Genomic DNA, 23,718 nt, shown 5'->3' on the forward strand with positions numbered 1-23,718 from the left:
GTTCATCATCTCAATACTCAGAACAAATAAAAGCATATTTTTTTTTAAATTTTACTCTGCACATTTAAGCAACGGAAAAAGTAACTGTCAACATAACGCCACCTGCTATAAAAACCATTTCCCCTTTTTGCCTTGGTCTCCACTTCCTCCAACTCGGTGACCAACCAACATGCCTTGCAGAACCATAAATCTCATTATGTGTCATGTTCAGCGGCTTAAACACAATAATTCCCAACATCCAGGCCTCTCCCGTTTCCAGCTCAACCAAAACAGGATCAGGACATCAAATAACGCAATCAGCTCTCGCGCCACGGACAGATTTACGACCTGCCGTATTCGCGACGACAGTTTCTTGTATGCAAGCCAATCAGGTTGATCAATTGGCCACTAATCCCTAAATCTGCTGCCTCCACAATGTGCGCACCTTCAAAGTGCAACCATCAATCAATCCTCAGGCCTCATAGCAGAAATTGTTGGGTCAATGCAAGTCGTGCTGGAAATATGAGATTTCGAGTGGAGCTTCGACAAACAACAAGTCGCACATAATCGAGTGTCTTGTTTTCATAAATGCAACAGCTGAGACCCAGCGAGAAAGAGGGGAAGAGCAAAAGCAAGGAGGGAGCAGAAGAGGTGAAGACGAATGAAGTGGAAAGGTGAGACGGGTGAGGATGCGTAGCTAGGAATGAAAGGAAAACACATGGATTAAATCATTCTGTCTTTCAGCGACACACCCTTCATGTTCTTTTTCTCTCTACTCATATTTTTGTTCCGCTTCAAAAAACAGTCCAAAACATTCCTTTTCTCTGACTAGTGTCTGGTCTTACAACAAAAGAACACAAAAGGAACAAAAGATTAGCAAGGACAATTGTGCACATCTCATGGCTACCACTTATTTAAGACAATTAAAACTTTGCTCCTCAAGCCCAGACAACTATGTCAGATACAGCAAAAACACACTGAAGGTCTCATTTCACAATTCAGTTTTAGACTGCATGAACTCATATCAAATATTATCCTAAAGCACCTTACAGGTCAAACAACCCTGGTTCATTTAAAAATCCTTATGCTCAAAATCAGATTTTTGCTTACTGACAAATATTAAACATGAAATAAAACATAAAAAATAAAAAAAGCACAAGGATGCAGACTAATAAAGTAGTTCTGCATCAGAAATCACCAAAAAAGGGAGAAAAAAAAATGAAAGGAGGCAATGAACAAAATTAAAAGACATTTGCACATTTTCTGATAAAAATCATCTGAAAAACAATACTTGTGTTTATTTTCCCGCCTCACTACAGCCCATAAGAGATATTTGATGTACCTGCATTTTAACATTTGTCGCAATACAACAAACGTCCCAATAATTATCTTTTTTTTTTTTTTTCCCCCACAATCCTCATTTGGGATTTTATAGTAAAAGTGGAAAATAACAGCAAAACATGGCAACTGAAGTAATCCGTTTTAATGTGCAAAGGCTCTGGGTGTGTTGTAAAAAGTGAAAAAGCAGATTTTAAAGTAGATGAATGGTCTAGAAAGTCCCTCCATTATTTACACCTACAAGAAAGGGAAAAACTTAAGTCAATAGCATAAAGATAGTGCCTTCAAAAAAAATGAACAGCAGTTCATTATGTCCTCACAAGAGGGAGACATTAAACAACTGTCGAGTATTTTACTTTTCCTTAAACTACATTGGATCAAATGAGCATTTCTGATTTTTCTTGATAGAATGAAACAGGAAAAAAGACATCACAAAATACTTTCAATTAATAAATTATGCTAGCATATTTGGACATGTTTTGTTTGCACTCCTAATTCTTAGACTGTGCAGCACCTTTACGTAGAACACCACTTTCATGCATTTATTTAGGCAGAGATAATGTTCTAATAATGACAGACACAGCTGCATTTTAACACTTTGTCTTTAATTTCATCCAAGAGTCACATTGACAAGTTACATAATAGCCATCATGAACAGATTCAAAATAGCTTTTTTGTTATGACTCTTTAGCATCAAAATGCAGTAATAAAATAAAACTTGTTTGATATAGAAAAAGACTGGAAATAAAACTAGACGAAGAAAAAAAAAAAAACCTCAAAATATTTCAGGTGATTCACTTACAATAAGCCATCAGAAAGACAATATCACTCTGTAAGAGTACACCGGTCCTTCGTCTTAGGCTCACTGCAGAACAAACTGTGACAGGCAGCAATAGCATAAATACAAGTTTGTCTCTTGCAGGTTTTACATTTTCCTCACATGAAGATTTCATGTTTGAAAAAAAATAAAAAAGATAAATCTCTACAGAGATATTTATAAGGGAAACTAAATGAAAACAAATGTATATTCATTCAACCCCAACGCATTACTCTTTTTAAGTACCAAAAAAAAACAAAAGTTTAGTTTTGAATATCTGAGGGCATATAATCCTATATTCTGTTTAAATCAAACAAAACAGCATATTCCTTCTCGGACAAAAAACACACACAAAAAAAAAAAACTTTGAGAATTTGTTCGGTTTTAATGTATTTCACTGATTTTCAGCTTGTATACCAATACAATAACATCTTTCTAAAATGCAGCATCTGTATTAATAGAAGAGTTATTTTAAATTGGAAACATTTAATAGTTTTCTAATTCATGGTGTAAACCTAGTCAAGTCCTTCAAATCTTTTTTCTGACTGCCAACTCCCATGAGTTTACGCAATTATTTTAGGCGCCTAATTTCCACAATCTTGACAAAGAACAGTAGGATGAGCTGGGGGAAGAACTTAAACTGAACTAAATAAAATCCTCAACTTTCTCTGTGCTCCCTTTCCAAAAGAAAGAAGTTAACGGTGAATTGAAATACTGTAGACTATGACCCTACTGCGCTTCAGAGCTTTCTGACCTTATCTTTACAAAAATAAAAGAAGCACTGTAAAGTGCAAGCACAAATCCATACAATTCTGGAAAAAAAAAAAAACAAAAAAAAACGTAACAGCAGGACAATGCTTTAAGATTGTCATAAATCATAGGAAACGATAGTTTGTATGCGTGTGCAGTCTGGAGTGTTTGTGTGACCCCGGCCCGTCATGTGGTGGCGCGTCACCTCAGGGCTCTATCACTCAATGCACTCGCACTTAGTTCAACCTGCACATCTCAAACAAACAAACAAACAAACAAAAAAAAAACTAAAAGCAAATTCTGGAAAACCATGACGTCTTAGGAAAATGTCCACTGGAGATCAGCACTATTGAGAGCTTCTGATTGTGACAAGATTGTCTGTACATTCTCTTTTTAGCATAAAAATTCAGTAGAGGCTATCAAGGCTATAGGTTTTCATATGAAATCTGCATTTTGTTCCTAAGCAGTCGACTCGGCGACACCAGTAATAATATAGCAATAAAATTTTACACTGTGCAGGAGCAATAAAGCACAAAATAACTAAGATTATTAAAAAAATAAAAATAAAAGGAGAACAAAAAAAAATGTGGCTCATTTGTCATGATCAATACAAACTGCAGAGCAGAGAAGATCACAGATCTTTGTCATGGCAGTGAAAAGAATAATCATTCACATACGTATATCAAAAATTCACAAAATGTCCCGCATCTGGAATATTCAAAATACATATTGGAACTTTTAAAAAGCATTCATCTGGAGAAGGCTAAACATATGAGGAATATTGCTTTACTCAAAGTCGGAAAGGAGGATATATAAAGGATACAACGAAATGGGAACGTGACAAATTTACAGAGTTTTGGAAATGATGGTGAATACAGACGGCAAAGTGAATCACTTGATTCTCTCAGGGGAGGTATTCCCTTTAAATATGATCATTTATGATTAATGGCAGAATGTAAAGAAGGGTAAAGCTTAAGAGAAGTAGAAACACAAGTTGTTACACTGAGCGTTTCTGTAGAACAAAGAAAACCAAATTTGTCAGAAAATGACTTAAAAAGTGAGCATCATTGGCATAATCTGAAGGAGGTAAACAAAGTTTGATAAAAATTTAGGTGGCAAGCTGTGTATATTTTACATTTTTTCATAAAATACCAGCATAATTGAAATTCAAACATTTGTTAATGTTACTAAGACAAACCTTCATTAAACCCATATTTAGATTTTAAGTCTTAAAAAAAAAAAAAAAAAGAAAAACGCAAAAACGTAGGGGTGCACCGATTTATCGGCCAGCTGATTTACTGGTGCAGATTTCCTTAATTTTGAGAGACTGGTGATCGGCTGATACTTTCATGTGAAGTCAATCTCATCCACCAATTTTATCAACCTCAGCAAAGGTCTAAGAATCAGCCACTGCCCTCTTCTGCTCTGCTGTGAGGTCGGTTTGACTGACACACAAGTATGCGCCGTCTCCAACTTAGGGTCTTTCTTGCTATATTTAGCAACATTTCTGACAAAAAAATTGGTATCAATCAAAATCGGATTCTGCAGGCCAGGCTTTTTAAAGATTGGCAATCGGCCAAAACACTGCAATCAGTGCACACCTACAAAAATGACTACCTAATCTTAGAGATCATCTCGACAACTTCCTTAAATTTGTAATGGGAAAAAAAAAAAAAAAAAAGTCTGAAATCTTCCTTCTTTTTAGTTTAAATTTTAAAAGTATCTCCCCTTTACATCTGGTTAATTCTGAATATATTTCATACATGTACAGAATTCACAGGAGTACAGAGTCTCTCAAACTAAACCCTGCTCACTGACGCATTTTATCACGACTGTTTGCTCAACCTGTAAGTACATTTTCAGAATGAGGTTTAAATGCTAACAGAGGGGGGCTCTTCTTTATTGTGGTCACAGGTACAAGTTCTCGGATCCACCTTACAGCATAATGAAAATATCTCCTTTTGTGAAGATCAGAAACATGGTGGATATTTCTGGTAGGTTAAATATTTCAACATTGACTGGAAATAAAAATAAAAAAAAATGTACAAGAACTCAGAAAATTGTAACTGTATCAATAAGTGGCTCTAACGTTTTTCTTTTAACAATGTAACACTGAGAAGAAAGTACCAAAAATTCTGGTGATTGTTTGCTTTCACTGGTCTCATGCCATAATTTGATCCCTTTTAACCGGTTACAAGACTGGGTAGGCATGTGGCGGTTACTGGTATCAAGATATACCAATGCTTAAAATATTATGGAATCGTAATGAGAAAGAAAAAATCTCTTAGCATTCAAACTTGTTTTAATTAGCCATAACTTCCTCCAGCTTTGTGGGGCAGGGAGAGTAATGCAGTGCTGCCTCTCCTCAAAATGCTTTGACAACAAAAAAACTATTTGAAGAGTTTTTTTTTTTTTTTTCTTTTTAACTTTTTAATATGGTGATACAGTGACAACAAGGTCGCGTTGGTATATTTTGAGAATCTCATACCGGCCCATGCCTACATGAAAGGCAAACAAAAACACACACACACACAAAAAAAAAGGCGTTTCATTTTTTCACCCAATGCAATTTGGTCCAAGTTGTGTATTATCAAATGAAACAAAACACTGAAATAACCAAAACTGTATGAAACTATGAAGCGACAAGGACAAGAGATCAGTTGCGAAGAACAGTTTACATGCATGTAACCTACAAATAGTCAAAAACCATGACATCATTGTTAATTTTTCCATTTTTGTCACTGAACCCTGAGCTAAATCATATCACTGTGTTTACACACACATTCACACGCACGCGCTCGCTCGCGCACACACACACACACACAAACACTCGTAGCAGTTATAATTGTCGAAGTTCAGAGACCCGAGATCACCTCAAATACGGCTGCAGAAGCTTCGTGCTTCCAGCCGTTCCTCACCGGTTCCCCCGGGCCTTCCTTCTCCACAGAAATTACAGGAGCCCATTTATTCTGCATTTTCATTTAAAAGTTCAAAAGGCAGCTACCATTAAAAGGAGGAAATGGATAAAACATTACAAGAACAAAACAAAAATAGATTTCACAAAAAGTTGTGTTATCTTTGCAATCCAGAGATTGTTTGCGTCTTGGTAAATTTGTGTTAAAAACATGCAGGGGGGAACGAGTAAAAATAACTTAAAATTGACTCCCAAGAATGCTAATAAGTGCTTGCCCTTCAAGTATTTAAGCATTGTATCCCAAAAAAGCCAGTATTTGGCGTTACGACAATTCTTCCTAAGGGGAGGGGGGAAAAAAGGTTGTTTACAGGCTGAAATGAAAAGAACCTCATGGATAAAACACCAATAAGAAAGGGTAAATTTCATTTTATGTTTGTGTTTAATGAAATGTTGTCGCTTACTGTGTGAAAAAGTTACTACAAGGTAACCAATATTGCCCCTTACAGCAATCCCTCTCACCAGGAGAGGCCCTGCTCCCTCTACTCTATCAGTTGTGTTTCTTTATGAGTGCATCTACTGAGCTGTCATGGTCTTTAGGGCTGAAGTCGGGACAGATACCATTGGCTGTTTTGCTGTTGGCAGTGCCTTGCAGGTTTATAGTTGATGGGTTGGTCTGGGTGGGGTGTTCCTGACTAGGTCCACTCTGAGGACCTACACTTTCAGTGTGAAGATAGTCATCAGCAAAGTCTGGGTTCTCCTCCACAAACCCTCGGAACTTATCTGAAAAGACCACAAGGGGGAGCCAGAGACAAAGACAACGTTACAAGCTGGCTGGACAGTAGATATTTTAGACTGTGAAAAGAAGCCCATGCCCACTTTGACTGGAAAGTTTATAACAGAGAAGAGCGTTGAAGTGTTTGGAGGATCGCTTTACCAAATGTAATCTTCCCCGTGTCATCGACGTCGATGGCCGTAAACAGACGGGACACGTTGAGGTGAGTCACTCCTAAAGCCGTCTTCAGCACAACTGCCAGCTCGCTCTCTGTGATGGCGCTGTCTTCCTCTGCCTCAAACATCTGCAAAAAGAGGAAATGGGTATCAAACAGTTCATTTAAAAGATTGTGAAAATTTATAAGTCTACTTGGTTCTGATGCACATTCACATTTCATTTCTATGAAACAGAGCTCTGAACAGCTGCACAATGAACCTGGAAAGTAATGTTTAATAAACTAACAGCTTGCACAGAGAAACAACAGCAACAACAACAACAAAAAAAAAAACATCATACTACTTCGACACTCAAATCACCAAGTAGCACTTGAATATAACTAAGCTCAGGCCAAGTCAACAAACAGTGCGTCATTCTGTCTGGCGACAAGATCAGTACACAGTTTGATCTTGTTCTATTTGTCTTAAATCCATTTTTTTCCCAAATAAATAACTAAGCACAGATAGAAGCAAAACCTACCTTGAAAGCCAATTTCATTGTTTCCAGAGTTTTGGCAGGTCTGCATACGACGGATAAGGCTATCACATATTCTCTAATGTCCATGCTGTTATCTTCATACTGTAAAAAAAGAATGAAAATGAGCTATAATACGAAAAAAGAAGTTTGCTGCCACCAAAAAAAGCAGGCAAAAATATTTTCGGCCCCGTCACCATCAGCAGCCTTATTGATCATAAGTAAATGAAACAAAAGGATACATTAAATTTACAATGGAAGTTGCTGAAACAGCGTTTTCTAAATTAAATTAATTTATTACACTCTGCAAAATTCTGTATGAGATCACAAGAGTAACATTACATGAGGTTTAATTTTAGCAGAATAATGTGGCCTTGTTAAAAAAAAAGAAAAAAACAAAAAAGGCCATCTCGCTACCTGGTTTCACAAAGTAACAAACTTTCCCATCACTTTTCTACACCCAGCACCTCTACCAGCATATCCCAAGATCAAATTTCCAGGATTAGGATTCATCACGGTGAAGTTGTCTCTAAAGGATTTTTTTCTTTCAAACATATATTGGGAATCAAAGACCAGAAATTGATTAAAAACCCTTGGAAAAGTGCTTGGGAGGATTTTCTGCAGCATTCTGACTCCTAGAAGAACAAAATCTTGAGAAACTATTAATGAACGTCTAGACGAAAAATTTATCTTTTGAAATGCAAAGTGTTGCCAAAGCAATATGTTTCCTAAGAAGGTATAGATGGTTGAATAAATGGATAGTGTGAGATATTGTATTTTGTTTTTTTTAATGTGTACAGATACACTAACCAAAGTTATGAGCACACAGAGGACTGTTTGATAATTACAAATCTATTTATTTTACCCATCTTCCTGTACTGCAAAACAATATGCTTTGTCAACTACATTGACCCACAAGTCCATCGTTTTTTTTTTTTTTTTTCTTTTTGTTTTTCACAAAACACATACTTTATCGAACCGTAAGGTCGTTACCTCATCAAAAAGAGCAAACATGTCGCGCAGCATATCTGAAACTGGGACATCAAGGAAGTGAGCAAAGTCTTCCAAGGCAAGTTTCTGCCCTTCCAGCTTTCTGGCTCTGTTCCCGTATTCCTGCAACACCTTCTCGGTGTTCTGGGGCTTCAGCCTGCGACAGCATGGGAGGAAACTCTTGTTTAGGATCTGTAAACTATTATGCATTATGTGAGCAAGAAAACATTTTCTAATTATTTAAAAGGAGAAAAAAAAAGATAACTGATGCACTGAGAAAGGATCGTTTTCTCTCAACTGGAAGGACAATTTTGGTTGACGTTTAGAGTTGGATAACCTCACTAAATTTTACAAAACTTTTTAAAAGAAGAAGTTCAGTCAAATCTCCAGTAGCTAAAGAGGAACTGGAACTCTTTTCCGGTAGCTGCTTGTCACAAAGAGCACCAATCCACTGCATACACTTAACTGGTGCATCTTACAACGTCAAGAATCTATCCTGAACAAAAATCAGACAATGACGTTTGAGTACGCCACACTCGTTTACAATACTGCGGCCAAAAAAAAAAAAAAAAATCCCTGCTGATTTCCTGCTGTGATTTTCTTCGTCTCCCATTCATGCCCTTTACTTAGTTCTCTTTAATGAGTGCTGTGCATTGGAAAACTTGACTCACCCCAGTCTCCTGACAAGCTTGGCAAACTCCAACAGACAGGTGTCGACCGGCAGCCTCAGTTGGCCCTCTGCCATCGCCAGCTGGCAGTCTTCAAATGAATAATCTGTGATAGGTACCCCCAGGGCTCTGAGCGCACCAGGGATGACGGGACGACGACGGGACAAATCAATACTTTGCTTTAGGTGTATGTTCTTATTATGGAAAAGATTTATGCTTTCATCTCAAACGTATGAAACTTTTAGTGATCACAGATCAAATCCTTATGATTAGATACAGGGATTTTACAAATCTGTGGCCATCTGAGCTTCCTTTCTGTTACTTGTGGTGATGTGCATACCAAACTGCAGAGTACAGGACAGTATCATTTCTCACATCTGCCAGAACAATCAATACATTTCACTTACTTAGCCATGACTCGTCTCACATTGACTGCAAAGAGAGCAGGATTCCTTTTCTCCTCCTCCGAAGGGGTGTAAATGGGAAGGAACTGCACAAAATCCAAAAGTAAAATGTGAGCATTTTAAAAGAAAAATAAGTGTAAATTTAACAAAAAATTGAATGACAAAAGAACCTGGGGGCTTCTAAGGTCAAATTCTTGCTTTTAATGATTGACGAACATCAAGCAAGCCATCTTTGACAATGAGAGAAAAATGCACACATAATCATGCTTTCATACTTACCTCTATCACAAACTCATTGTGTAACTGGCAGAGAGTCAGCCACAAGATTTTAAACCTGAAAGGCAGAAAGATAGAAATCATAAGTGACCAATAAAGACACACACAGCAGTTTCTAAGACACCAACACTTTGTTTATTGTTGTGCAACATGCTGTCAAATGACTATCTGAGTGAGGCCAACTAACAAGTAATCACAGCATTTAACAAACCACAGATCTAAGTTGTTATAATAATGCCAAGATGAAAACCATAAGCACTGGGTTTCTTTCTTTTACTCCAGCAAATGTCAATTTATTATTTATGATTTATTTATGATTAAATAAATGTTACATTTATTTAATAGTTTACCTCCCCACAAAATGCTAATTTCTAACATTACTACCATAGACCATATAATAATAATTACTGTGTGTGTGTGTGTGTATATATATATATATATATATATATATATATATAAAAAGAACAGTACGTACGCTCCTGGTCCTTGCCACGTCCATGTGATTGTGTCCTGTTAAAAACACATAAAACTATTAAGGTAAATTTGCTTTAAAACATATTATTATAGTACTTTTTCCTTCGACTTTATGACAGACAGCAAATTGATGTATTTACAAGAGTCTGGCTTAAAAAATATCTAAAAGCAACAAGAGGAAGTGACTCTAAATTGTTACTCATAATATATATATATATATATATATATATATATATATATAAAATATATATATATATATATATATAATATATATATATATATATATATATATATATATATATATATATATATATATATATATATATATATATATATATATATATATATATAAAAATAAAAGGTTTGGCAGTAAAATAGTCTATTACCCAATCTATCGGCAATCTTACCAGTTTATTGGGGTAGCGAATCACAACAGGCTGCACTGGAACACCAGGAATAAAAGCCCCTAAAAGAAAAAAAGAAAACAAAGTTTAGATAGATAAATCATCATAGCTGCAAACCTGGAAACACATAAACAAAGCCACTGAAATACAACACCCAAAGCCAGATTTCTGTAGTTTATATGTCATGAATCTACCTTTAGGAGTTTAATAACGACTTAAACTTAGTCTATTTTGCTGATCACCCTTCACATGTCTCTGTGGTTCAAGAAGTATCTTGCAAAAAGTATCAAGTTATTTTCAGCACAGTGTAAATTGATATCTACAGGACATTATTCTTTGTTTGTTTTTCTGAAGAGTTACACTTTAGGAATTTCTGCTTTAATGGCTCATCTGTTGGATAGACGACTTGCAGCCTTTGATTCCAACGTGCATCAAAAAAAACAAAAAAAAAAACAACCTTTGTTACCAATCACCATGTCGCTGGTTCACCAGTAATAATCAGTGTTATTTACTTATTATGTCAGTGGTCATTAATGATATTTGATTTTGTTAGTGCAGATTATTAGAAAGAGCCCAAAATAAAAGACAGGCCTAAAATAACCCAATTTTCACATTTGGGCTCACTTTGTTTAATGTTGTGTAACATTCTTTCAAATGACGAAAAGTGTGGTTTACTAGTGGCAAACCACACCACACCACACCTTGAAATCAGCTGTACTTTAGTGAACAAAGTTTCGACTGAATGCCTGGAAACATGTTACCTGGTTTAAAGGTAATGAGGCAGGATCTATTGGTGCAGGTCCCCTCTGGAAAAATCATGACCTAAAAGTAAGAGTAGGAAATTAATCGCTGATAAAACAATATGTTGTATTATTGTTCATGCCAGTAGGAACAATACAGTGTTTGTCTTAAGTACGATATGTAACACGGCAAGTAATACATCCCAAAGCGATCCACCAAATGTTACTATGAATCATTTGTGTGACTCTATGTAAGTTTGTTTAAAAAAAAAATAAATAAAAGTCAAAAAGATTTAGCAGAGCTGCAACCACCTTGGTAAATTAGACATGCAAAAAAAAAAAACAAAAAAAAAAACAGTTCCTGTTAAAAGATGCTTCTTTTGGTGGATTATTAGGCCACAACAAAATTACAGTTTTGTCAATCCACTAACTTGAGGCCAATCTCCTCCATAATGAGCTCTCCGCCTGATCTCCTCCACTGTCTTCTTTCTTGAGTTCTGGTCTGATCGGGATACGAACACTGGCCGAATGTATTTTATCAAAGCTGGAAGAGACGCACAGAGTCGAAAAATGAATATATAACACAGTTAAGTCAAGAAAAAATTGTGTTATTTCAACAAAGTAAAGCAATTTCAAAAGCAAAAGAGATTATGATTAAGAACACAAATGACATTAAGGCACTTCTGCATGTCTTACTTGCAGTTGGAGCCGTTAAATAAGTTAACACCAAATCACTCCTGACAAACATGTCATGTCAAACATGCTTATTGGCAGACATTTTTACAAGTCTGAAGTACAATTAGATAAAAAGCAGAAGCTTGAGGGAGTAGAACATCTCATTATGGAAACTTTAGAAAACAGTTATATTTGACTGAGCGCAGCTTTAATAAGTAAACCCATCTGTGTTATGTTTGGGTCAAAGAAACCACAATTAGTCTGCTATTTTAAACACAGCTGTGAATGTTAGTAACACAAGTTCCTCAAAGACAGAAGCATGAGTCAGAATAGCCTCATCTTCAGATCGTAAATGTAAGATAGGTCTCGCTTCTTTTTATAAATACAGTCAGTAAATATGAGGCTACAAGGACACAAGCGATCATTTAACTTCATTTTAGTTTAATCAAGCTCCACAATGTCATTGTTCCCCGTTAAACTCTATTGTTTCTTCTTGGAACTTGCACAGCTATTTTTATATACAATGACACATGACAGGAACTTAGCAATGCAGAGTTCAGTTTCAGTTTAACCGATAGCTGTGTAGTAGCGGCGATGTACTGTGGCCGCTACTATACAAGCACTCCAGTTAGTAATTCTGGCTAGTCAAAATAATAAGCACTTTTATATAATCTGAGTTTATAGCTGAACTTAGATTATTTAAATTTAAGTACATTAAAATAAATAAAAATATGGAAATGGATGTAAAATATTAAAATACAAATTATTAAAAGGAGAAAGAAATAACATTTACCAAACTGAGTCTATAAATTATGTTGAAGGAGCCATTGGTGCAAAAATTAGCTGGACTGAAAATATTTGAATATAATCACTGCATTCTGTTTTAAACACTATTTTGTTGTGGAAGTGGAGGCTCTGGCACTGTCTTATGCCTAATCTTGGTTGATGCAGAACCAATTTGTTTAAACAGACAAAAGCATGGTGTACGTTGATGCTGCTGCTGGCCATCCAGATAATTTCCCAGTGAAGCTGTCAGTGCTTTTCCTCATGCTAGCTGTATCTGTCACGACTCTTCCTCGTTTTTATGCAAACTAACTTCCACCAAAAACAAAGCCCAACCAACACGAAGCATCACTGGTTACATTGGCTTAGTACTTTTAGAATTACTAAAACTAAGGCTATATGCTTTAGCAAGTTCCCATAATTCACCACACATTACACATCTGTGGGAAAGCGACACAGATGTGTAATGTGATAAACCCAACTCAAGGTTAAGGAAGATGTACTTTAATTAGGAAGATAAACAGTTTAAATCAGCTAAAAAATAAATAAAAAAAATCTGACAAAACACAGCACACTGACAAATAATTACAAAATGCAGCTTTCAATATTACTTCCTGGGTCTAAACTCCTTCACTCCTTAAAACTAAAAGGAAGCTTTCACAACATTAAAAAAGGTAAACGTTAGCTATTGGCACTAACAGAGGCATACTGCACACGGAAAAGTACAATGAATATGACACTGGGTTAAAGATTCAGATGGCAGTTGTGTATTTCTTGATATTTTTGAATGTTCAAGCTTAACCAGTTGAAAACCAAATCCTCCAAACATGTTTGAGGAAAAAAAAAAAAGGAAGAAATTAAAGGGCATGAAAAAAACAAAAAAAAAAGATAATGTAGTATTTGAAAAAAAAACCCAAAAAAAAAGAGGTGGAACTACATGAAGAAAAAGCTGCTTGTGATTGAGTTTCCTACTGACAGGAAGGGATTAATGCTAGCTCCTTCCAAAAGACATTCTGCACACGTGACTGCAGCTGATCATGTCTTAATGCTCATTATGGGTTCCACATGCTTGGCAGGCTCTGCTTCCTGGCTCCTTTTACAAAGGCAATAGGACTGAAATTTAAGATTGGCAAGTCTTATTATTTTCACATTGTCATGACTGTTTCAGAGTCAAACAAAAGCTGTGCAAAAAAAAAAAAAAAAGAAAAATAAATTAATCTAGTGTTGCATGTATTTGATACCTTAGAATACTACAACGCACCATCCCAGCATATTGCAGAGTGTTGATTCTGACACACACTGCCAGAAATATTATGCACCAATAGTATGTCATTTCAATCTTGCAATGCAAGCAAGTAAGAGCGTTTTAACTTGGCTGAGCTCCACTCAGCCTGGAGCTAACAATGTGGCAAATTGCTGACTTAGTTGACAGGGCAGGATGAGGTGAAAGAGAGGCTAAAATAAGACACAAACCTTGACTGTGTCCTGCTTAGAGGTGTATATGATCCAATGTCTTCACTGGCAGCTAGAAGGGTAACTTCACATGCAAGCCACTTAATAGGATATGCTGTCAATGTGGCGTGACTGCAGTCTGCGACTAAGGTCTACCTGATGTCTGCATCGGGTCTGTGTACAAGCTCCTGGTCTGGGTTTTGATAAAATTAAATCAATAATAGCAGGAGAAAATAATATGTTTACTTCAGATAAACCTGAAAGAATTTTGTAGGAGTTAGTAGAAAAGTGTCTCCTTGTCAAATATTTAGCAGTCAATGAGCAAAATGTATTTAGCAAATTGAAACTTTGAAACTAAGGTTAGCTGAAATTCTAAATAAATCAATGTTTACTTGAAATTAAAAGAGTTTTCCTATTCCTAGAATAACTGAGGACATTTGAGTGTTGCCTTAGCAACTCACTGTATTTAAGAGCATAAAATTATATAAGTATATGCATGTTTAAATTAACAGTTTACCAAATTAGCTTTTGGGGACGTTGAAAATTTTGACAATGATTTTACAGCTCAATCTCAAGCCTGTTCCTATAAACACACACACACACGTTCTCTTACACTGCTAAAATGTGGGAAAAATGTTCAATCCTAACTATGGTGTAGGTCAATAGTGACCTTTGATAACTAAATAAGGTGAAGTGTGTACTGTGTCATTTTTAATAAATGGACCAAGTCTGTTTAGTTTGTCACCGCGTTGACCCGATTTGAATTGTTTCCTTTATGACCCCAGTAGCAGTCCTTATCGACTGTCAATATTTGTTTTGATTGTAGCAACTACTACTCAGCATAAAGTCCACACTACCTTATCAGGAAAGCATAGTGACTGATAGTGCAGGCGATCCAAATCAGCTTATTTAAAATACTGACAAAGTAAAAGCTTTAGCTCCATTACAATTTTAAAGCAATAATTTGTGGCATCAAACCAAACAATGTCATATGCTACATGTGTACTGAATGGTTGTTTTGTTTAATGGTAACAACAAACATTTTAGTACATTTTACTTACTTCCCCAAACGGGTATGTCCTTGCTCTCAGCCTTCATGACTATCGAGGACATCGTCATTGTGACGGGGATGGCGTCAAAGTAAGAGGAGTGGGGTGCCAGGGTGATGATGGGTGCTTCTGTAGGCAGAGCTCTTTGCCCTTTCACAGTTATCCAGTGAAAGCCTCCCGCAAACCACATGATCCGCATGATCACTCTTAGGATGATGTCCACCAGTCTGTGAACAAAATTTGGCATGACTTGGTGCTCTTTTCATTCAACTTTGAATTACAAACACTCAGTATGGTGCATTTTGTTTAAACAGCAGTGCTGGTAATACGGGAGGTTTGTGAGATGGCCTGACACAGAGAAATAATTTAGATATGAAAAAAATAAATACACTGGTTCTGATAATGTGCGTTTTGAATGAAAACCCAAACCTGGTATGTATTTGCATGATACCCCTCTGAACAAGTTAATCGACATAATACCAGCTAAAAGTCGTTTGGGCTATGTCTTCACCATGTCTGCATATTTGAACTGGGCCATGTTTTCTTTTAATTTAATTTTAGATCACAGATTTAAAAGTTAAAAACTTGGATGTTTTAAACTTGGCATATTGTTTTATAACCCAACTGCAAATAAATCTGTCCAAAACTTATTTATTGACTTGTCTGATTGTCATTTGGTAAATAAAGTTCTCTAATAAACCCTCAAGGTCTGGAAAAAAAACAAAAATAACACTGCAAAGATTAAATGATACAAAGAACAGCTGTGACTTTTTTTTGAACACCAAAAAAATTATTTTTTAAAATTTTGAATATCTGTTAGTAATACAATAGTTTTTGCTGATATGACATGTTATAAAGCAAAAAAAAAAAAAAAAAAGGGTTAATCTCCACAATCAAAAAAGTTGTTTCAGCTTTCCTTACATCAGTGCAAACATTTTTTCAGAGACACATTTGAGCAGCAGAGCACCTACCTCCTCCAGAGGCACTGGGGTTCAACAGTGGTCTCGGAGCGTCCCACTGAAGCAAGGAAGGCAAAAGGCCAAGCCAGCAGCATCATAAATGCTGCTATGAGCAGACGGATAGGGAATAGTGTCACCGTCATTAATCCAATCTGTTAAAGAGTAAGAGGAGGGGGGAAGAAGTGTTAATCAAACAAACATTGCATCATGTCTTCTCAGTAGAAACTCACATAATGGAATCAAAACTACTCTAAAATGAGACAGTTTTGGTGATGCACCAATGCATAACCATTGGAAGTTTGAAAAATGTTAGATTTTAAGGATGGATGGGGCCGTAACAACCTCGTCCCCTCAGTAAGAGAAATGAAGATGGGTTGTGGCTGGACAATGACCCAAACACACTCAGAGGGCAATCAAGTAGTAGCTCTGTAAAATGAATTTCAAGGTCCTAGCGTGGCTGAGCCAGTCTTGAGACCTGATCTCAACAGAAAATCTTTGGAACGAGCTGAAACTCTGTGTTGCCCAGCAACAGCTCCGAAGTCGGAAAGATCTGGAGATCTGTACAGGCTAAAATCCCTGCTGCAGTGTATGCAAACCTGGTGACAAACTACAAGAAACAGACTTCTGCACCAAACATTAAGCTCTATTTTATATCATATGCATTACGTGCAATAAAATAAACATTTAATTATTCAAAAATAAACAATGCAATTAGTGGATCTTTGTTTTTTAAACAATATGTCATCTTCATTTTTTGCAAGTCAGAAAACTTGGAAAAAAAATAAATAAATCATTGGTGTATGAAATGTTTATTTTCCCCAGATACTGTGTCATAGGCTAACATCTTCTTACTTTGGCGCCCTCTGGGTGTCTCAGGTCCTTAAAATCTTGAACATCCACATAAAAAGAAGCTTTCAGCCATGTGCTGTAAGAGAACTGACTTTTAAGAACAGGAGCAAGCACCTAATTTATTGCAACAAGTGTGCAATATTTCTAAAGCAAACCCTGAATTGCATAAGGATTTTAAAGTACACCACATACAATTTTACAAAAGCAGTTCTCACTCTTGAAAGGGGAACAAAAGCTGGCATTGTTGACACTCTGAAAAATATTACAAGTGGAATACATTTTCATAGTTGTCATTTACCACTGCCCTAAAGAACATCATTTAGTTTTTGGAATAATTACTGTTCAATGAAAAGACCCAGAAGGTGCATTTAAATACCAGCTTTAATGACAGTGTTTCACTAATGTCACACTGTTTTAGTGAACAGCTGCAACAGTTTGTTACTGTTGTGCTTTTGTTTAAATCAAGTAAAGATGCATATTTTACTCTGGGCTATAAACGCAAAGCAGTTTCAGGTTAAGGCTTTCTTGTGAATAACAAGCAAACATACAGTGAAAGAGGAAGCAGTAGTTAAAAAAAAAAAAAAAAAAAAAAAAATATATATATATATATATATATATATATATATATATATATATATATATATATATATATATATATATATAGTTTTGGTCACTATGGACAAAAAGTTAAATACGTTCATCTGCTTTAAGTGTGATGGAATCTGGATTTGCGGTTTAACTAGAACATGTCGGTCAAAATGACAGAACAAAAAAAGTCTACTGCGACCTCTGAGATATATGTAAAACACTTGGACGTCTGAGTTGCACAGGCTTTTAAAGGTTTCCTTTTTTCAAAACTATGCTACTAAAAAACCGCTCAAATTTACTTGTTCAAAAAGGGGCTACTGCAGAGCATTCACAGTAATTCACCCAATGGCTTGGATACTTGGTCATAATTATCACTGCACAATTGATTGGTGCTAAGCTATGCAAGTAGCGTCACAAAACACCAAATTCTTGGACGCGTGATGGGTAGAATATAATAGTGCTTATCTGCAGTTTGATGAACTCTAATTTCCCTTAATGCCTACACCAGGTCTATTTCCTCAGTGGACAAAATCCTACAGCACACGAAAAGTGATGGCAACATTATGCAAAGGTACATTCCCTTCAAAAGATGGTTAACTGTAGTAGAGAAAGTTAAAATGTTAAGCAACTGTAATGCAAATAATTATTTCTGTGAAATCAGGCAGTACTACAATGCAGGATAAATGGTTCAAAAGTGATGAACATGATTAAAGATTAGTGCAGCTAATCGGACAAGATAATTATGAAACGAATGTCACTTCATGAGTCCTGTTTCTGAATTCATATAACCATGAAATAAAGATAAGCCATTTAAACTCCATTCTTGAATATATGTTGCATGCATCTAGGCATTCTGGATTAACTTCTCTTTTTTTCCTGTTTTGCTTCATGCTTGTTCAAAGCAATAACTAGATTGTGAACTCTGGGGTGAGTTACAGGGGTTTCTAAATAATTTGTACTTTTTTTATATAAAGTAAAAACAGGAAAAAATCTAGAAATGTTGCATAGGCTGCTTTGTCTTTAACATGACGGCTAATACAAAGACAGGTTCATGCATTGCATTATTGACCAGTATTCACTATGCAATTCAGACAATATAACATGATCAGACAGATTTAAGACAATAAGCGCAAGTTATCCCACTGCTAAATTCAGTTTCTTAATTGTATAAGATTTATGTAGAAAACCAACAGAAGCATACATAATTACACACATCCAGCTTTGATGAATGGTTTCTTCCTTTGATAGAAAAGATGTTAACATATTTCACATGGAGATAAGTTTGACTTGTTCATCACTAGTAAGTCTCTACGACAAGAGAGACATGCTGAAAACACGGTAGGTTATAATTCTGCTTCAGCCTATTAGTTCAGTGGTCTTTAGTTTGCCCTTTACACGTAAGAGACTTATGGTCTAAGACTAAGCACAACTTGGACGACGATCTAACAGATCAGATGTGGATTGGCTTTGCTTCCTCCCCATTTCTGAAACTGGAAACTTTTGAGTGAAAAGAGATCGAATATCAGTGTTAGATTGAACATATTCCTCACACCCATAAATACGTCACTTCAGTTTATTGGGTGATCATTTGCTAATAAGGCTATTATTATTTTTAAACAAGATTGTAAGAATAGCACAATCACCAAACAAACAAGAGGTGTTGAAGAAACAAACATGCAAACTATCTGGTCTGCATGGACTTGAATTGCGTAATTGCTTAAGTGCGTCATCGAATGTCATGGCTTTGATGTTAATCTGAAGGATCAATCTGCGCTTCAGCCAAAGTTTTGAAATCGGAACATTTCTCCAATTGAAGTGACCACAACTCAACAAGAGTTTCTGAACGAGGGGATTTCCCTCATCTCGCTTCGCACCAGTGGAGGAAATCCCACAAGTCTCAGCAGCAGTTCATCTGGGTTAGAGGCGATTCTCAGATAGGAATTTTTTTTACAATTTAGTTAAAAGATAAAGTCATTCTTTTCCTCAGCTTTGTGGCTAACAAGCAACATTTCTTCACATTTATTTTCTCATTCATTTCTATGTCTTTTTAAATGTAGTCAATATCTATTCTCCTAGGAACTGTGATTACATATTGCAATAAGAAAAAACTGTTACAGACTTAAAGTACTGACTATTTTCTGGATTTTATACATCTGACTAACTTTTCACATCAACTATGAAAAGATTATGTGACCTGTGTCTGACCCTCCCTAGGTTACCATGTATAACCTGTAACAACATACTCCCCTCCTACTTGTTATGGAAGTATCAATCATAGAAGACAATTTATTATGATGCTGAACAAACATTTGTGTGCAACTTCATGCCGCATACAGCTTAGTTGTGCATTTCTTTGTTCTTTTTGCGAACCATCTTGACAGGAAACATGCAGTAGCATCACTCTGAGGAGTTCTACACTTTTCTCAACCTCATTTGTGAGAAGACACAAACTGCAGTCAGAAGTTTAAACCACATGCTGGATTTCTAATCACTGTTCTCAACAACAGAAACTCATGACCTCAAGTAGATGCAAACACTTCCCCTATTTCAACTCATGTGAATTCAACAAGAGGGTCCATGTGGTATTCTTAATGATTAGTCAACCCTTAGTTTTTAAGGAACAAATGTCATTAGTAGAATGTCCTTTATGCCGTGTATAATGCAGCATGTGACAGTATTTCTCCATCAAAATCTTGTTTCACATGAGCAGCAACTTGTACTACTTTTTGGAAATGTTTGACACAACTGCCAAAACTGTGATAATTTTAATTATCATAATATATTTGCAAACATTAAACTTAAATGTTGCATATAGTTAAATCTCTATTCTCAGCAGTAGTAAGACTTAAATATTCTGAAAAGTGCATCGTGTTGCAATCCAGCATTTGATTGAATTTTGAAATTTCAATGTCCTACCCACTAACCCAACAGTAGCAGCAGTCCCAGGACTCAACACTGACTTTTTATATACATGAAGCACCTAGCCTAGCCATTGCCTTCCTACACAATTCCACTTGATTCTCATCTCTCTTCACTACCCCATAAGGGCTTTCTCCCACTGAACTGGATTACTCCTGCAGAAATTCAAAACATTGTGAACAATGATATTGATTTCCATTCTGATTCAGAATTTTAGTCTGCCTGTAGTTTAGCAGTAGCAGCAGTGAAAGTGAATAAAGCTATTCAGTCCAGGTTGGCCATGCTTCTAAATAGCGATTTAATGTTAAGAGCCACCTGGTAGCAAGCAATCGTTACTCAATAGCTGAGAGTCCAGACACTCTGGATGAAGCATGGAACAAAGGGTAACTTTTTTTTTTTTTTTTTTTTACATTGTTGAATTCAATTTGAATAACAAGAATGTAAATTAGCAGGTGTGCTGTGGTGGCGCAGGGGTTAAGCATAACCCACATATGGAGGCCTTAGTCCTTGATGCAGACGTCGCAGGTTCGATTCCCGGCCTGGCAACCTTTGCCGCATGTCTTCCCCTTCTCTGTCAGTTTACTATCAAATAAAGGCCACTAGAGCCAATAAAACCTTTAAAAAAAGAATGTAAATTAGCACAGATGAAAGGTTTCTACAGAAAAAATAGGTAAGTCATGCTAAATTATGTCAAACTGATTAAGCCTTATATCATGTTATACTGTTAATCCCTCATCAAAAACATATCTGGAGTGCTGCTTTGAATAATTTCTGCATGTCTGAGAATTCCCTTAAATGTCCCGTGGCAGCCATTCTGGGGTGCCTAAAGTTTTGCTTACAATGCGTCTCGTATTTACCCAAAGCTCTTTCTTAGAGCTACGATCTCCAACGACCTCATAGAGCACCTCTCCCCCACACCTACACCATGCTGCTCCTCTAGGCTAGCAGTGGCAGCAATGAATAAATACCTGGTGGAACTGTGCATCTGCTGAGCTCTTCATACAAACTATTCCTCAGACCATTGCGTCTAAGAACAGTTTAAAAGAGCATCGTGGAGAAGCACTGTTGTCATGACAGGCTGAATGAGGAATATGTGAAAGTGTAGGAGATTCTTAAAGAGACAGAGGCCAATTTCAAGAAGGCAAACTGCTAAATTCTGATTCAGAATTTTAGTCTGCCTGTAGTTTAGCAGTAGCAGTAGTGAAAGTGAATAAAGCTATCCAATCCAGGTTGGCCATGCTTCTAAATATCAATTTAATGTTAAGAGCCACCTGGTTCGGCTGGTACGCCGAACCAGGTGGCTCGGCATATAATGTGTATATCACATTATTCTTGATATACACAACAATTTACTTGACTTTAAGAAATGGCACCATGCACCTGGAAAATAACCTCTCTCTCCTCCCACAAACATTTTAAACCAAAAATGTCACATTAAATTATTTTATTTAAAATTGAAAAGCAACCATTACTACACGGCTATGTCTAAAATAATATACACTGATTTTTACAGTAATAACGTCTGTGACATTTGTTATTTTGAATTTGAACACTTATGGAGAGCAACAGGACATGTCAGTGTTCAAAGTAAATGTTGAAACTCAGTCACCCTCTTCATGTACTCATGATGAGAGCCAGGCAGCATAGTTTTAGATTCAGAAAAGCTACAAGTCATTCCATGCATCTCAAAATTACATATGGCGGCATATTTTGTTTGCACAACAATTTTTACATACTTACACATGTCATTTTCTCTTATTTGTAACCCATGAAAACATTGCACAAAAATGTGTTTTAAAAATGTATCAATTTCAGGAATGTTGCTTGCTGCTGTGAATTATGCTTATTGTTAAATCCAACAATGCAAGAGGACATCCTAAAACAAGTTGCTAAACTACAATGTTTGAAAAATGCATGTATTATTTTTTTCTTTGATAATGCCAACTGAAATGTCTTTTTGGCAAAGGCACTAAAACAGCATGCAGTTCAGAGCAACAAGCTAGGCCCCTCCTGAACAGTGGGCCATGCTCCAGTCAACTGTATTTTATTTTAAGGGTTTCATGAGTGAAACAAACTTATTTTGCATAAACCCTGATATTAAAATTAAACAACGTGGTCGCAACTCCTAATATTTATTGTGCTCTAAACTATATGAAAACCAAAACGTGTTTGAAGTAAAAGCTAAACAAAGCCACAAGATTAAAGTGACATGTACTCTGCTAATGTTAGCCGGTTAGCTAAGACTAGCACAGCTGATTAAAAGGAAACAAGAAAAAAACTACCTTGCGACATAATGTTGACAACACAATCACTGTGTCGCACTCAACTGTTCCATGTCCAACAAGCAAGGCATCATGTTAGTGTGCAGATAAGCTGTTCATACCTTTGCCTTTTCCAGTGGAGTGAATTTCAAGACGTGCACAAAAGGGTTTCTGAACGGAGGAGGTTGGTCCATTTTCTTCCCATCTCCTTCAGTCGCACAACGTTTGCTACTCGACAACCTCATACTTAGAAAGACCGTAAGGTGAGGCTGCAGTTGGTACTTTTGATGTCCTAAAAAGAAAACTGCCAAAAAATAGAAGAAGCCCCTCAAAGCAAAACGCGGTCTTCCCCTTTAACTGGCTTGGTCGGTTGCTAATTTAAATGGAGGCAGTGCCAAGCTATTAACGTTATCTCCCTTTCCTGGTCAGCATGGAGGGATAATTGTTAGCTCAAGGATTAACTGGGGATATCTGAAGTCACCAATATCTGTCTGGCTGCGCAGGTCTCCTTCCTGCACAGCCTCTTCCCCAACCAGACCTGCCCGTTAGCTCTCAAAGCTAACGGAAGCGCGATACCTTTCTTACAGCAGGGCGCCTGCGCGCGTCCACAACGGTATTTGCCAAGCACGACCCAATGTTGCCTTCAAAATCCCCTCACATGTCGTAATTTAAAAACTTTAACGGAAAACTGTAATGAATACAGCAAAAATGAAATATATAAAATACAAAGATGTAATTTGTAGTTAGAGGGTTATATAAAGTTCAGACCGTACTCATCATAATAATAAATAATATCAGTAACCCCTGTGTTCAAATAGTAGGATTATGTAATCCTATCTTCCTTTAGCTGTCTTATTAGTGCTGATGCAATTGGCAAATAAATCTCTAACAAGGTGTAACTATTAAATAATAACATTATGATTTTTTTTTTTAGGATTTTTTTATTGTGGTCAATTATGGGATTCAG

At 36.3% G+C, this 23,718-nt stretch overlaps 1 protein-coding gene across 1 annotated transcript; it reads right to left on the bottom strand.

Annotated features, from left to right (window-relative positions):
* Positions 1-1,901: 1,901 nt before the first annotated feature.
* Positions 1,902-23,337, bottom strand: LOC106907850 (lysophosphatidylcholine acyltransferase 1). Its single transcript, XM_088013633.1, has 14 exons — positions 22,874-23,337; positions 16,147-16,286; positions 15,188-15,402; positions 11,648-11,760; positions 11,238-11,298; positions 10,480-10,538; positions 10,074-10,108; positions 9,602-9,656; positions 9,326-9,408; positions 8,922-9,047; positions 8,254-8,407; positions 7,267-7,365; positions 6,733-6,874; positions 1,902-6,578 (listed from the first exon to the last, which is right to left on the bottom strand). The coding sequence occupies exons 1-14, from the start codon at positions 22,994-22,996 to the stop codon at positions 6,346-6,348; spliced, it is 1,638 nt and encodes a 545-aa protein (XP_087869759.1). The 5' UTR covers positions 22,997-23,337; the 3' UTR covers positions 1,902-6,345.
* Positions 23,338-23,718: the final 381 nt, after the last annotated feature.

This window comes from Poecilia mexicana, unplaced genomic scaffold, assembly GCF_051168715.1.
Source record: "Poecilia mexicana isolate PSO_F unplaced genomic scaffold, ASM5116871v1 scaffold_16, whole genome shotgun sequence".
NCBI lineage: Eukaryota > Metazoa > Chordata > Actinopteri > Cyprinodontiformes > Poeciliidae > Poecilia > Poecilia mexicana.